The sequence below is a fragment of the Belonocnema kinseyi genome, chromosome 5 (assembly GCF_010883055.1).
Source record: "Belonocnema kinseyi isolate 2016_QV_RU_SX_M_011 chromosome 5, B_treatae_v1, whole genome shotgun sequence".
In the NCBI taxonomy this organism is placed as follows: Eukaryota; Metazoa; Arthropoda; class Insecta; order Hymenoptera; family Cynipidae; genus Belonocnema; species Belonocnema kinseyi.
The window spans coordinates 62,504,785-62,521,413 of record NC_046661.1 but is presented as its reverse complement, the minus strand read 5'-3'; the positions used below and the strand labels follow the sequence as shown (position 1 = coordinate 62,521,413).

At 32.9% G+C, this 16,629-nt stretch overlaps 1 protein-coding gene across 1 annotated transcript in view; it reads left to right on the top strand.

Moving 5' to 3' along the window:
* LOC117173350 (coiled-coil and C2 domain-containing protein 2A-like) overlaps positions 1–16,629 on the top strand; it is a 146,254-nt gene that overhangs the window by 58,407 nt on the left and 71,218 nt on the right. Inside the window, exon 4 of the mRNA XM_033361849.1 lies at positions 15,431–15,588. Within this exon, the coding sequence (XP_033217740.1) occupies positions 15,431–15,588 (158 nt within the window). The remainder of the gene's footprint in view (positions 1–15,430; positions 15,589–16,629) is intronic.

Below are 16,629 nucleotides of genomic sequence, written 5' to 3'. Positions count from 1 at the left end.
TTTTCACACCTCCGCTTGGGGGTTAATTCCTTCGGGACCACCCCTGGACAATTGTCCGCGACTACCTATTTATTTTTGTAACCATATTCAGCAGAAACCCTTCGTACAGGGACCCTCTATCCGCAACCCGAGGACGCGTTCGGTGGCTTTGTCATAGTCCCTTCAGTTTGATTCTAGAGGAATCAAAACCAAATCTCGTATATATATATAAGAGGTGTGTTCAAAAAGTAAGGTAACTTTTCAATTTTCGCGGGCTACGTATATTCAAGTTTTAAATTTTTTGTTTCGTTTTGTTGGTACACTCGTCACGATCGTATGTTCACAGTTTTGACCATATAGCTTGTGTTGTTTTTCTCGCGATTTTCTTCTTTCGAAAAAAATGGAGCAAAGAGTTTGCATTAAATTTTGTGTGAAAAATGGAATCTAGTGCTCTAAAACTCTTGAAGTGTTGACAGTTGCATTCGGTGAGTCTACTCTGAGTAAGAAAAATGTGTATAAGTGGTACAAACTGTTCTAAGAAGGCCGAGGGGATGTCGAAGACGAACCTCGCCCTCGACGTCCCAGCACGTCAACAACAGATGAAAACGTTCAAGCAGTGGAAGAAATGGTGTTGAAAAATCGCCGAATTACCATCAGAGAAGTTGCTGAAGATGTTGGCATATCGGTTGGCTCATGCCATGCTATCTTTCCGGACGTTTTGAGCATGAGACATGTCAGCGAAATTTGTTCCAAAACTGCTTAATTTTGAAAGTGCTTGTGAAAAATTTTCTGACCAAAAACAGCACCACAGTCATGCCTCAGCCTCTATATTCACCGGATTTGGCCCCCAGTGACTTTTTTCTTTTCCCAAAACTGAAGAGACCCATGAAAGGACATCGATTTTCAACGATTAAGGAGATAAAAACTGCATCGCTGAAAGAACTCAAGGCTATACCACCAAATGATTATCAGAAGTGCTTCGATGATTGGAAAAAGCGTTGGCACAAGTGTATTCTATCTGAGAGGGATTACTTTGAATGGGACAACATAAATATTGAGGAAAAAATGAATATTTTTTGAGAAAACCATAAAGTCACCTTATTTTTTGAACACACCTCGTATAGTCATAAGTCATGCGATCCTTACGAACGCTGAGGCCCTCGAGTTCAGTTGACTTAAATCATCCGAGTTAAACGTTTACCCACGATTCGGAAGAAGAAAGTTGAAATTATTTCTGCAGAATTTTCAAACTGACTTGGAACATGAAGAGTTTAGAGCAGGTGTTGGGTGGTTATATAACTTTCAGAAGAGAAATGGATCTGTACACAAAATTTTAACTGGTGAAAGTGCTTCAGTTTCAGAAGTAGATTGCGAAATGTATCGTTCGGAAGTGTTACCTGGCTTGGTGGCAAAATATTCGGAGGATTACACTATTAATATTGATGAAATTGGCCTTTATTTCAAATGCTTTCCAGATCGGACGCTTTCATTGCAAAATTATTAATTTCATAGAGGACAAAGAAGCAAGGAGGGGATCACTGTCATGGTTGGTTCTAACATGTCTGGAACAAAGAAACCTAGACTTCTCGTTATTGACAAATCAAAAGAAAACGACGTTTTTTTGCAAGAGTCAAGTCCTTACTACTGACTGGTGAAAGTAATAAACAACCCTGGATGAATAGTTCAATTTACGAGTCTTGGTTTAAAATAATTGATAAAAAATGTCATGAAGAAAAAAGTAAGGTTTTAATCTTTTTGGATAATCGTTCGGCTCTCTACAAAATCTTAATTCAGACGTTGAAGGTTGTACAAATTGTCCATTTGCCATCCAACACGACTTCCATGTGGCAGCCAGTAGATCAGGGCATCATCAAAAATCTTAAAGTGTATCACAGAAGAAGAATTTTTAAAAAGTACTTCACTTCATGGACAAAGGCGATAAAGATCGTGACATTAATCTACGGGAAACGATTTTTGGAATTAAACACAGCTTAGGATGCTATAACAAGCGAAACAATCGTTAACTCCTTCCGAAAACAGGATTTACGAAAACTAATCAAAAAGAGCATACTGCAATGAGCAACGTTGAAGTAGACTTGTATGAACAGTGGTCTCGTTTTTAGACCAGGATGGGCTTGCAAAATGTAGCGTTTGAAGTTTTCGTAAACGTCGGCAGCCAGCTACTTGTCGCAGAAGATTTCACTTATGAGAACATTTTAAAGACTGTAAGTTTGTTGTTAAGTATTTGTTGAATTTATGAGAGATCTTATCTTTCTAAACTTCATTAAAAAGGTATATAATTTGTACAATAGGAGGGAGTAGAGGTGATCAAATCAGTCGAACCATTTGATCTGAGCAAAAAAACGAAAAAAATTTAATCAGTTAATATATAAGGAAACAGAAAATATCAATCAATTAACTTTTTTTTTTACTTTTTTCGGATGACAAGCCACACATTTTTTGGCTCAGCTCAAACAATTCGACTGACCTGATCATTTTCACTTCGCCCTATTGTGACATTCTCTATTCATAATCTGCAAATAGCTTGGTCCTTCTATTTATTCAGAATCGTCGTACTTTTGTATATTTCGTCTAAGTTACTTTAACAATAGATTTCGCTCAGCTCAAACAATTCAACTGATTTTATCATTTTCACTCCGCCCTATTGTAAAACTCTTTATTCATAATCTGCAAATAGCTCGATCCTTCTATTTATTCAGAATTGTCGTACTTGTTTATATTTCGTCTAAGTTATTTTAACCATGAATTTTTTAAGTGTATGAGAGAGGCTCAAGAGTCAAAAGAATCAGAAGAGGTAGACGTATCCGCCGATGGAGATGGCATTTCACCTGAAAAAATAATAGGAGCTAGAGCAAGTTTAGACGTGTTTCAGAAGTTTGTTCAATACCATGAAGATGTACCACAGGAAATATTTAGCCATTTTGGCAAGATTTGGGGTTTCTGCCACAAGAAAACTAGATCAAAGCAGCAAAAAATAACCCAATTTTTCAAGTAATTTGAGAAATCGAAACACCAGCTATTAAGGCTGCATCCATGAAGAAACTTTCTATTCTGACATTTACATTATTTACAATCGACCCTTCTTAGGCCCAAAAAATTGTTATTACGAGGAATAATCTTAATATTAAACATGAACTCGTATAGTATTTATAAATCCTGCTATTTCTAGGCATTTTCCTACATTCTGCTCGTTTCTCATATTGTATACTTAGTGTATATTCTGGACGTATTTTCGTCTAGATATAATTCTTCAATAACTCGAAAATTTGCTTTGTTTCCCTTGGTGGTTCGAGTTATCGAATTCGACTGTATTTCCAAAAGAGTTTCCTTTTCTAATGGTGGAAATGTTGGGTCACCGAAAATTAATCTTGCTATTGTCAATTCTGTATCTCTAAATTCTGTTATCAATAATCAAAAACAAACTGTGTCGTTTGTTACAAGGTGTCCTTTCCGTTCTAAAAATCCTGCATGCAGTTGGTTGTCTTCTACTTCTTCTTCTTCTTCTTTTTCGTCTTCTACTTCTTCTTCTTCTTCTCTACTATCTAATGGCACTGTGGTATCTGAATCATTGACTATGTCTTAATTTTGGAGTGGGAATTGTTATGACAAAAAATCGGCTGCTTTGTTTTCTTTTCCTTTTACATATACTACCTTGTACTTGTATTCTTTAAGACGTAATCTCCATTGAAGTAATGTTGAACTAGGGCCTTTTACGTTGTGAAGCCAAACTAAAGATTTATGATCCGTTCGAATTTTAAAGGGATTTCCTAATAGATACTGTCTCAACCTTTTCCCTGCCCAAACAATTTTTAGAGAAAATTCTTTTTTAAAATTTGTAAATGATAGCACCGGTTGCACTGTACAAAAGTTCTTTTAATTTGATAAAGCTTTCTTGACATCTGGGTGTCCAATCGCATATTACTTCTTTTCTTATCAGGTTGGCCATTGGTTTTGCTATTGTAGAAAATTTTTTTATAAACTTCTTATAGTATCCCGCTTATGCTAAAAATGAATGAATTTCTTTAACTGCGATAGGAGTTTTAAAGATTTTCACAGCTTCTGTTTTTGCTAAGTTAGGTTTAATTCTGTCTTTGGTTATTAAATTACCTAGGTATTCTGGCTCGGGCCTAAGGTATTTGCAGTTGTTAGGTTTTAATTTTAGTCCTAATTTCTTTATCCTTTTAAATACTTTAATCAGATTTAGGTTGGGCTTTTCTAGTGTTTTTCGTATAATTACTATGTCGTCTATGTACTTAAAACAATCTTTGCCAATTAAATCTCTAAAAGCATTGTCCATTAATCTTTGTAATGTTGCTGGAGCATTTTTTAGACCGAAGGTCTAAATCGATCTTCGATCGGGATTTGAAATGCATCCTGGTCGTTGTCTTTATTGATTTGTCGATAAACTACTACCATCCTAAGTTTATTTCCCTTGGTAGGAACTACCCATAATGGTGCATTGAAAGATAATTGTGAGTGTCGTATTGTTCCTTCATCTTATAACTTCTGTGTTTCTTTCAAAGTAAATTCTCTACGTTTTTCGGGAATTTGTGTGATTTAAGGTTTATTATTTTGCCTGAATTTAAAATGATCTTATGCTCACTTAAAGTTGTACATGGTAATGGGTCTGTATCTAATATGAAGATTTTATTATACTTTACTATAATCTTTTTGTTTCTTCTCTAGCTTGGTTTTTAATATGATCTAATTTTGAATTTTCTAATAGTTTGACTATTCTTTCTGATTCTCTTTTATTTAATTTTTTAGGGTTGTAAATTTCATCTTGTGATTGAAAAGACATTATTTTCTTTTAGTTAATTATTTTTGGTAATTTCACAGGTTTTTTGTTATATTGAAAGAATAGTAAAATTATTTTATGATTTTTGATTCGATAAATACCATCCGATGTTCCTCCTTGATTTTCAATTAATATTTCTTGATCATTTTCTTCTGTTTCAATTTGATAAACTGAACTTGAATGGAATGGGATATACTCCTTACCATTATAACCATTATAACGGTAGTTTTTGTTTTCTAAAATTAAGTAGATAGGGGTTAACGAATATTTACTAATTTTTTTGAAGAATGGTAAATCAATTATACCTTCTTCTGGCATAGGAAAGTCATAATCGGTTATGTGTAAGAGGTGGCCTTTCCCTGGGTAACAAAGATATATTGTTTGATTGATGTTTGTCATTTCCCATAATATAATTTTTCATAAATCGATGATTCGGTTTATTTAATGGTGGAGCGGATTCTTTTACCAGGTTGAGTGAAGATCCCGAATCTACTTATAATCGGTATTTTTTCCATCTGCTCTTCTCCCTTTCACGAACTGCAATTATACAGACACTGCTGATACTCGGTCGCTTCTTCGTAGTCTTTATGTTCTTGAATCTCTTCTTCCGTCATTTCCAGATTCTCTAAGTCATTGTCTTCTTCTTCCTGTTCCCTTTTTATCCTGATTTGAGATGGAGGTGGCCTTTTGAGGTTTTGGATGTTCTGTACATTTTCGGGTTTAATGTAGCATTGGGCTGCGAAATGTCTTATTTTGCTGCATTTATGACCCTTTATTTGTAATTGATCGATTTATGGGATATTTCGATTAGGAGTTTTTAAGGAGTATGTTGTTGTATTTGCCAGATGCCTAGGTATATATGTTGACATCTGTGATCGCAAAAACTGGGGTATGAGTTGTGTAAATAATGGTGTGGGAATTGGTTGCGCTTCTCATAACCATATATCCATCTCCATTGCTGAATTGTGTGCTTCTGACAAACTAGAGGGTTTTTGTACTTTAACTTTGAATCGAATTTCTCTTTTCAAATTCAACCAATAACGTTTTAAACATTCTCCTTCTGCAATGCTTAAGGAAACTTTTCGTTCTGTCCAATTCGTATGTTAACTTTGTACTGTGTATTTTAGTTCATTAACTTCTTGCCGAAATCTGAAATTGTAATTTCGAGTTAATTCCGTTTTTCCTTGTTTTATGTTGTCTAATTTAGACCTTAACGTAGATACTGATCCTAACTAGGATAAATTTTGTTGTAAGGCAACATAACATTTTTCGGAAAAATGTATATTTGTATACCTAATTACTTTCTTGCCATTATTATTATTATCTCGCTTTTGTCGCCCGTGATCTCCGTGTTATTCTTAGAATTGTCGATTTCAATTGTACCCTTAAATCCCAACGAGTTACCTAGAAACGATATTTCCTCCATTATTCTGTTATTCGCTTCAGACAAATCATTCGTATTTGCTATCATTTGATTAATTGTAGTTTCCATGCCCTCCATTTTAGTCATCATTAACCTTAATAACTCGTCGCTACTCATTATTGAAGGGGATTGTGTTCTATTGTCGTTAGGGGAGGAAGCGCGGAACATGGTTTCTGCCGTTAGAAAAGGGTTATCAATTCTCTCTACTATGTTCGCCGAGTCCGATGTCGATTTCGTATCCTTGTCAAAGAATGCTACGCCCTCTCCATAATTTTGAAAGGCCAGTTTTGCCTATTTTTCTTCAAAATTTTCTCTACCTTTTTTTTATTTTTCTGATTTTCCTTTTGTTTACTTTTTCCTTTTCGCCTAACTTTCCGTTCTTCGTGTGGTGTGTAGTTATTTTTAGTTGTCGGGTGCAAAGACAAATTCGTGTTACAATTCTTTGTTGTGTGCGTTTTTAAACAGTGAGATTGACTCACAGGGGTACATTCCTTGTAAAAACAAACTCAAAGTCAGTTTTTCCATTTTATTGAGGAAAATAGAGGTGAGGGAGCATGTGTATTATAAGCTGAGTACATAACATCTTGCCCTTACTTTTTTTATTAAATTTTTAATACAGTATTTGAATGTCCAAAAAGAATCCTACGAATTTGGTACATTTGATTGTATTTTTAATTTAATGACCAAATCCTTTTCAAATCAGGCAGATTGTACACTTGAAATCATAAAATCTTTTGGGAAAAGAAATATTTTTTAAAGGGAATTAGGCGATCCGTGTTTTTACGATTTGTGAAAAACTTGTTTCCGAAGTTATGCGTATTTGAATTTTATGCTTTGTTGAAAACATGTTTTTACGAATCAGTCTGTCTGTATGTCTGTATGTTTTTCTGTCTGTGAACACTAAAACTTTTGAAAAAATTAACCTATCAGATTGACCTTTGGTAAACTCGTTTAGTGTCCTAAACTATAGTTCCATTTCGATAGCCAGCCATTTTGGATGAAAATTAAAAAGTGGGCACATTTTGAATATTTTTGTGATCACTTTTTTAAAAATTCAAAAATTCTCTGTATGGTTATTCATAGAATTCAAAAGATTTAACAATTTATCCGAATGAATTTTTTTTTAATCAAAAATTACTAGAGTTATAGCATTTTCAAAATCCAGAAAACAATCTAAAATGAACAATTTAAGCCAAACAATGCATGATACAAAAAAAGTCTAAAGAAGAAAAACGTTGCTTTTTAAAAACCCTGCAATATTATGAAAACAACTTTTTCAATTTGGTCAAAAAGTTGAGAATTCAAAATTTGATCTTACAAAAAATGTTTGAAACCACATTTTTTCAAGAGGTAAAAATTCTATGCACGGTTGTTCATAGTACTTCAAAACTTAAACAATTTATGCTTCTGAATTTTGTTATTAAAAGAAAATTATCAGAGTTACAGCATTTTCAAAATCCAAAAGAACAAACTAAAATGAACATTTAGAGCCAAACAACGCATGATATGAAAAAAGTCAGGAGAAGAAAAACTTTGCTTTTTGAAAGCCCTACAAAATTATGAAAACAACTTTTTTAGTTTGGCCAAAAGTTGAAAATTTCAAATTTGATCGTACCAAAAATGTTCGAAACCACATTTTTTCGAGATTTAAAAATTCTATGTATAGTTATTCATAGTACTCTGAAGCTCAAATAATTTATCACCATGTTTTTTGTCTATAAAAAGAAAATTATCAGAGTTAGAGCATTTTCAAAATCTAAAACCAAACTAAAATGAAAATATTAAGCCAAAAAACGCATGGTATGAAAAAAAGTCAAGAGATGAAAAACTTTGCTTTTTGAAAGCCCTACAGGACTGTGATAAAAACTTTTTTAATTTGGTCGAGAAGTTGAACACTCCAAATTTGATCGTACCAAAAATAATGAAAAATCCAAAAATTCCATTTTTTGGTAAACTATGCAAGATACGAAAAAAATAAAAAAGCTCAAATTGCGCGCCCTGGAAAAAACTGCAAATTAAGAATGAATCACTTTTTGATATAAACTACGAGAAAAATGGAGACAAGACTTGTTCATCCAAAAAAGAGCTATAATTTTTGATAGGACAGTTAATTTTTGCTTTAGTCATAAAAAAATAGCATTCTAATTAAAACTATTAATTTTTTTGAAAAAACGACACAAGTATGAACTTAAATTACCAGACAAAAGTTGTTCGCCTAAAAAGATCTATAAATTTATTATTGATTATTTTTCGATAGGACGAGTAGATTTTCTTTTAATCGTAAAACATAAGTTAAAAAATAAAAAATTAACTTTTTGGAAAAAGCACAGAAAAGACGAAAGAGGACATAGGCTCCTATGTAGGACCCTATATAGGTTCCTGTATCAGACCCTATGCAGATGCGCAGTAGTTTTTATTTAATCCTAAAAAACAACATTAAAAATAAAGAAATAAAAACAAGGAAATAAGAATTAGTATGATTCAATTTTTATGCATATTATGGATTGTAATGATATACATTTATTGAAATGATACATGTTTCAGAGCAGCTTAGAATACAATTTAAAGCAAAATAAGAAACAAATACAAAAATAATCATGATAAATACAATTTGTTTTTTCTTTTGCAATTTTTTAATAAGTAATCCCTGGCAGCGTTACATAAAAAATGTATTATAATTGATATAAAAGCGTTATGTATAATGTAGAAAAGTTGACAGGTTGGAAAAAATCGAGTGCAAAGCACGAGATACGTGATGAGAATGTGTTCGTTAACGCCAAAAGAGCTTTAACAAAAGAGAGTTCAAAATCACAAAATTGCAGTTGTCGGTCAGTTCACCTATGATTTTAAAAGGTCTGTGCCCGAATGCGGAAGAAACGCAAAGACTAAGCGCGGAGTGCGATTGCCCTCAGTCTCGTGCCATAGGTGAGCTCAAAATCTAGAGCTAAGCTTTTTTAACGAAAGAGAATTCACAATCACAAAATCACAGTGGTGGATGTTTTGAGTCTTAATTTTAAAATGTTTGCGGAAGAATGTGCGAAAATATAAAGACCGAGCGCGTAGCGCGAGGTAAATACATAATCGAGCGCGAAGCGCAAGATAAATGTACAATCGAGCGCGAAGCGCGAGAACCAAAAATCGCGCGCCCTAGGTGCCAGGAGGGTTTTTTTTTCATAAAATCGAAATTTGCTTACAGTAACAGATACGAAAAAAATGTTAAGAAAGTAGTTTGCATAGTTAACAAAATGTTACAAAAAAATTATTTACTCATTTATCATATCTCACACCGTTTAAGAGAAAAATAAGAAAAATTTAATATTTGGGATCGTCCACAAATTACGTAAGACGTTTTTCTTTTGTTTGCATAAAGACGAGCATAAAATTGCTGTGAAGTTGAGAAGGACACAACGATATAAGCAAAAGAAAAACATCTTACGTAATATGTGGACGATCCCTTTCTTTCGGGAAACTGCACTTGTAGCAGAGCAGCCAGTTCTTTTAACTGTACAAGTCCCTTATTGAGGTTGTATGTAAAAAAAATAATCTCTGGTTGAATTTTTTGAAGAAAGAGCTATATTTAAATGAAATAATAATTTATATGCTAGATTAATTTTTAATTTTTAAACCATACCGATGCCAAGGTAATTAATGTCAAAATTGACTGCTTAAACATGTAGTTCATGAACAGTGCATAGGCAATCTTCACATTTTAATTTATAATAATTAAACGCACTGGTAGAGAAATTTAAAAAATATAGACATTAGTGCTGCTTGAAAATAAACTTTAAAAAATATAAATCAAGTTTTTCCACCGTGTAGTTTCATAGATAATTCAATGAAAAACATTGAAATTTTAGTCACTTTCAAACTGATAAACATAACAGTATCTCATAGCAGCAACACTGTTCCCTCTCTCCAGCTTATCTGCTGTACCAAGATAGTCAAACGCACATGACAGTTGATCAGCCATGGTTAGGTTTTAATTGCGACGTTCCACGATCTACGAATCTGCCGCTGGCATAGTGTGCTAACTATACGTTTACACAGATCCTACGAATTCTATGCCAGTAGCGCACTAAAATCTTCACTATGCGATTCCGTGATATTTTTTCAATGTAGTATGGCTTGACGGCGCCCCACGGAACTCTACTATTTGTACGGAGATGGGATTTACATACAACCTTAACTGTATTATAAATTGCTTTTCTGTGCATAGTTTCGAAATCAGGACTAAAACATAAGTAAAAAAATTCTCCTGGCCACAAAAGTTGCTTAGTTGTTTTCCTTATGATAGTAAATATTCAACAAAAAATTGACAAAAAATATAACTGTGGCTTTTTTAAGAAAATCGATTTTCAATATCTTAATCAAGTCAAAAGTTATATAAGTTTAAAGAAAAAATCGGAAATTTTTGATAAACGAAGCCAAAAATGCAAATACGCATAACTTCGCCAAAAAAAATTTCACACATTTCAAAAAAACGTATTGCCTAATTTGCCTCTAAAAACAATATATTTTGTCCCCGAGAGATGCTGCGATTTTAAGCGTAGAACCTTCCTGATATGAAATGGATTCGGTCGATTAATAGGTTTATAAATCTGTGCTGCATTTTACTTAAAACTTTCCAGAAAACTTTATATTTTTTTCAATAGTACCATCCATTCGAAAATTTCATTGGTCATGCGATGTCTTTTGTCTAACAGCATTAATACAGCGGTGCTGAACAGAAACGGGGTGTTCTAAAAATGCATAGGAATTTCTTTTTCTCGAATTTTTATGAATACCGACAGGAAATTTGTTTGAACCACACAAAATACGTATTTCCCATAAGAAAAAAAATACGTTTTTTGTAAATTTGATTCAGAGTCACCAATATTAGCTGAATCAAGTTGTAAGACATTTCTCTTCACAATTATCTATAGAATATGTATGAATGCCGTGGGTTCAAATTTTTTTGTCAACTTTTTTTTCGTCTTGTAAACATTTCAAATAAAATTTTTTAATGCTTCTCCGATGATTAAATCATTTTTTCCAAAGCATTACTTAGAAATAAATATCTCTTAGCTGGGTGATGCTCTGTTTACCGCAGCAACGGAAAAAATAAGAATAAGCCAAAGATTAGGCAGAGTTCAATTGGGAAATAAAAACCAAAAATGTGAATACAATTTCCTACAAAATATTGAAATACGTCTCGCAGATAACATCTGCAAACGCACAAATTTTATACATAAACCAATTTATAATTGTATGTAAACATGTAGATTTACCCTGTTAGAAATTATAACTGGATTATAAATTATATATTTATTAAGTTACCCAGCCATACATTTCAAAACTATCAAATTTCAAAATTAGCCCCTCCGCAAATTTATTTATAAATTGCAAGCTTATCAAGTCGCCCAACAACTATTCTGGGCATTGCAGAATTTTCCACATTGATAATTATTTCAAAATTACAAAGCTGGCGAGTATTGACCATCCTTTATAAATTTTTAATTTATCAAATTACTCAGCAATTAATTTCAAAATTATCAAATTTCGAAATTAGTCCCTGTGAAAATTTAATTACAAATTTCCAGCTTATCAAGTCGCCTAACAACTATTCTGGATATCGTGGAAAATTGAGGAATTTCAAAGTTTATAGTCGGGCGACTGAATAAACTTCCGATTTATAAATAAATTTGTAGAGGGCCTACTTTGAAAATATTGAAAATTCTGAATTTGATAATTTTGAAATTTATTCGTGGGTAACTTGATAATTTTTAATTTACCAAGAAAAATGCATATTCGTCAGTTCTGTAATTTCGGAATAATTATCAATGTGGAAAATTCTGCAATGTCCAGAATATTTTTTGGTCAACTTGATAAGCTTGAAAATCATAAATATATTTACAGAGAGCCTTATTTCCAAATTTGATGGTTTTGAAGTGTATTGCTGGGTAACTTCATCAAGTTATAATTTATACAGAAAAGTCAATATTCGCCAGTTTTGTAAATTTAGAATAATTGTCAATGTAAGAAATTCTGCGATATACATGCTTTTATTTCCAAATTGAAAACTGCCTAATCTTTGACTGATTCTCATTTCTTCCGTCGCTACAGCTAACACTGCATCGCCAAGCTACGTGATAATCTATGACGATTATCACCCGCAAATATGCGAAGGAAAATATTTTACGATTATACACATAAATGATTCGAAAAAAGTTTGCATGATCGATAAGGAAGGGTGCCCCAATACCGTTCTTGGCGCGAAGGTGACAGTTAGCCTGGTGGCTGATTACAACACACACACAGGAAATGTCAATTTATTCCCTTCTTTTCTCCATTTCGCGACGAATTTCGCAAAATTTAGGGTTACCATCATCAATTCGTGACCCTTTAAAGACATGCTATCTTTCGAGAATTCTTCTATGATGTCAGAATTGTGCGTAAAAAATAAATTCACAAACGATTCTAACCGTTCAAATGCTGTCGTCTGTTGCCCACGGATTTTTCTCTTTTGCGAAATTCAAATTTTTCGTGAAAACAATGATGTCCTCAACAAAAGTTTGATTTTCTAACATTTTATTGATCCGAGGATCTCGCAAATTCGAATTTAACCAAGACCTTGAACAATAATAATACAATGTTTAAACAATTATTTTTTTAACTTGAATTAATTATTACTTCAATCTAATTGAAATTTGGACAAAAAGCCAGAAACCTTAGAATATTAGTTCCTTTCCTTGACTCTAATTAATTAGTATTTAACTCATCTTAATTGAAAATTGGACTAAAAGTGCATTGTTAGTAAACTACAATTTTGTAGAATTATTCTAAGATAATATTATTAAGATTAATAATTAATTAGATAAACAATCACTCTTGTTAACATTGATGAAATATCATATCCCTCTAATTGAAAATTGGACAAGTGGAAAAGGTTAAAAAAAACCGCGACTTTCTAACTCTTTTTGATGAGAAAATTACTAAAAACAATAATAATTAAGTGGTATTTTAGTACAAGAAACCATTTTCATTTCCTTACAACGCAAAAAAATTATAATCAGCGACAAAGTATCGCAAATCCCATTTTTTCACTGATAGTATTCCTTTGGGACCCTATAAAACAAACTTTTGGGGGTAATATTTGAAAACTAATACGTTATTCGTATTCTATAGCTAATTTTGAAGAGAAATGTCGAGTTTCAACTCGATTTAGATCATTTTAAGGATTCTGAATAAAATGTATGAAAACGTTTGTTTTCTTATGTAGTAAGAAAATACATCATCTGATTGGTTTTCTTGAAAATGAAATATTTAATGGCTCAACGTATTTAAAAATTGTAATAAAGTAATGATTGGTAACCTACGTTACTTTGCATTACCGTTACCAGATAATTTAACGCGTTACTTTTACTGTTACTAAAAAAGTATGTTTTTTGGTAATGCGTAACAAGTAACGCAAGTGGACGACGTAAGTCGTAACAAAATAACCAATGAACTTGACGTTCTGAAGGTTATAAAAAATTCTATACTTATTACTTTGTACATTCGAATCAATGATAAAGTGCAACTTTATTACATTGAAAATGGTACTTATAATGCATATTGGAATCCATTAGTGGAATATTTTCAATTTCAAGACTAATCTTCTTTAATATTAATATTTATATTAAATTTAACGTCTTAGTAGAGGGGAAAATAACCCATTATTTCTGCGTTTTTAAAACTTTTTCGCAGTTAATGAAATTAAGCAAGATTTTTAATTTAAATAATTTAAACAATATTCTTTTAGAATTGGTCTTCTTCAATACAAAATTAATCTGTTTGGTTGGAATATTGTCTTTTCGGTTGAATATGTTACGAGTATATTTGTCTTTGTAGCTTCAAAATTGCACTACCGTGCTCAAAACTTATGCAATTTGCTGACAATTCTTCATTCGCATTTGAAAGGTATGTAATTTTGGACATTTTTTTATCATTTAATTTTGAAGATTCACAATTGAAAATTCTTTATTTTAAACAATTTTCAATTCAAAGTTATTCAATTTTTAAGATTTCCAATGCAAGATTGATTAATTGGCAATTTTAGATTAATTGGACTTGCTCTTATTTTTCTTCAGTTTAAATTGATTGTAAAATAAGCAGATCTCAAAAATGAAAAATTTGTAAAGCAAACGCAGAAAATTTCAACAAGAAATGCATACAAATTGATGTATATACAGTAGAAGTCCCATAACTTACCGTCCGATAAATGTACACTCCCCATAAAACGTCATCACACGTACGGCACGCACACTAATTGTGGTTTTCCCACTACGTGTGATATTTTTCTCGTGATTTGCGCCCATTATTAATGCATGCACGCACCTAATATCGTGCCACTAGAGGGGGCATCCGATAAGTCCGCAATTCCTGGAATGTTCCGCCCCTACAGCCCCGAAGTTGGAAAGTTATCATTCATGGTATTCCGATGTGCCCTCACACCCACACTACCATCCAATTTGTCTTTCGGCATTACTTGTTATTAATTAATATGTTTCAATATTGTGATTCCTAATTGTTACGCGACTGTATTTGTTGAAAATTGCTAAGCAATACAAGTCAAAGTATAGCTCTGTACTACGTACATTGCGAGAGATAGCATAGTCATGTTTTAGTGCATTTCACGTTAATTGTTATTAATATATTGTAATTTTGTTTTCACGTATGTATAGTCAAAATATGGAAGCTATTTTGGATGGGTCTTCTTATCATGAACGGATGGTAGGGGAGGGAGTCTGCTGTACATACACTTACTATACAATAGTACGCACACCTACTATAAAAAAGCGTTATGTACGGGGTGGGGAAGGAGGATATAAGTATCAAGAAAGAACCTTACGTGATACTTGAACGGTCCCTAATGAGTATCATGATTGGATGGTCGTAAAATGGAAACTTCGTGTGTTTAGCCCAAATCTCCTCGTAGAACCAATCATTGAGGATACAGAAACATGGAAGTTAGAGGTTCCAATCCAGAAACAGCAAGGTTTTGACCTGTGTGTACGATGAACTTCTGATAGGCAATCTTGGCGAAAGAAGATATACGCTGTAGAGGTGGTGTATTGATCTTAATCCGGAACTTTTAGGCATGTTGTAATCTACCTGTTTGTAAACTTTCCTAATTTATACAACGATGAACCATCAACTTTCTCATAATAGTATAATTTTTTTCTGTACAGGCGAGTCTCAGACGAGAAATTGGGCAGCCTTTGCTTTAACTGTGGAAGAAGATATAAATAATACTATCATTTGGGATCCTGAAACTGGAGATTGTTTTGAATTGGGGGATAGTCGCAGTCCTTTAATTAAAGTTTTACGCTTGATCAATCATCAAAATGTATGTAAAAAGAAATAATTATTTGATCCTGTGTTCAAGTTAATCATTATAGTTTTTCATATGTGGACACCTGAAGCGTGAAAATGGTCGTTTTCTCGAAATGCTGATGATTTGTTTGGACATTCATGAACCTAAAATATTCGAGTGTTTCATTAACAATGATAAAGGCAGGAACCCTAATCCTCCAAGTTTTACGTGCGTCAAAATTTTTGACTAAAAAGTACTTTCTTATTTTCTACTGTGGCTCAATATTCGCATCAACAACTTTTTATTTCATATATCTTGTACACTTTCTCAGCTGAAGTCGCCTTCTCCAGAAGTAACTCTCTGATAATGCCAAATCAGGCCCTGCTTAAGTACTTTTCAATCAAAAATTTTAACGTGTGAAATGCATAGAGGCTTTGGGAGTGTCTTGCGCAGATGTTTGTCTATAGTGTGTAGTCCGCAGACTATAGGCATGGTAACATCAGAAAAAATGATCGCAATGAATTGTGATTTTCACGCATCTTGAGGGCTTCAAAAGAAAGTTCAAGTTCGTTAACCAGCCTTCCTTGAATAACAGTTCTAAATTTATCCATAAAATGCACTATACTACTCGCCAAACCATGTGAAATGCCAAAAAATGCATGAAATTAAAACGTCCTCTAAAATTTCCCTTCAGATTTTTATCGTTTTACACAAAATGTGTAATATACATCATGTTTTCGAAGTATGGTTAAACTCTTTACATAGACACAAGGATAACATAATATTTTCTGATCATATGAGGGCTTTTCTACCATAGAAATACGCTAGGATAAAAATCTATCAAATACCAAAATGAAAATTTTAAAAATTGTCCATATTTCAAATTTCGATTCTCGGGTCTTGTACATTTTTTCCTAGTGCCAGCCGAGTAGATACGAGGGTAGTTCCATAAGTCCTTAGAATGACCAACATATGGCGCGCGAATCGCTCCAAATCATCTGTTATCAGTCAGCACCACTCCCGACTAGATATATGGTGCAGTCACAGTCCACATCTTCTGAGTTTACGTGTTTT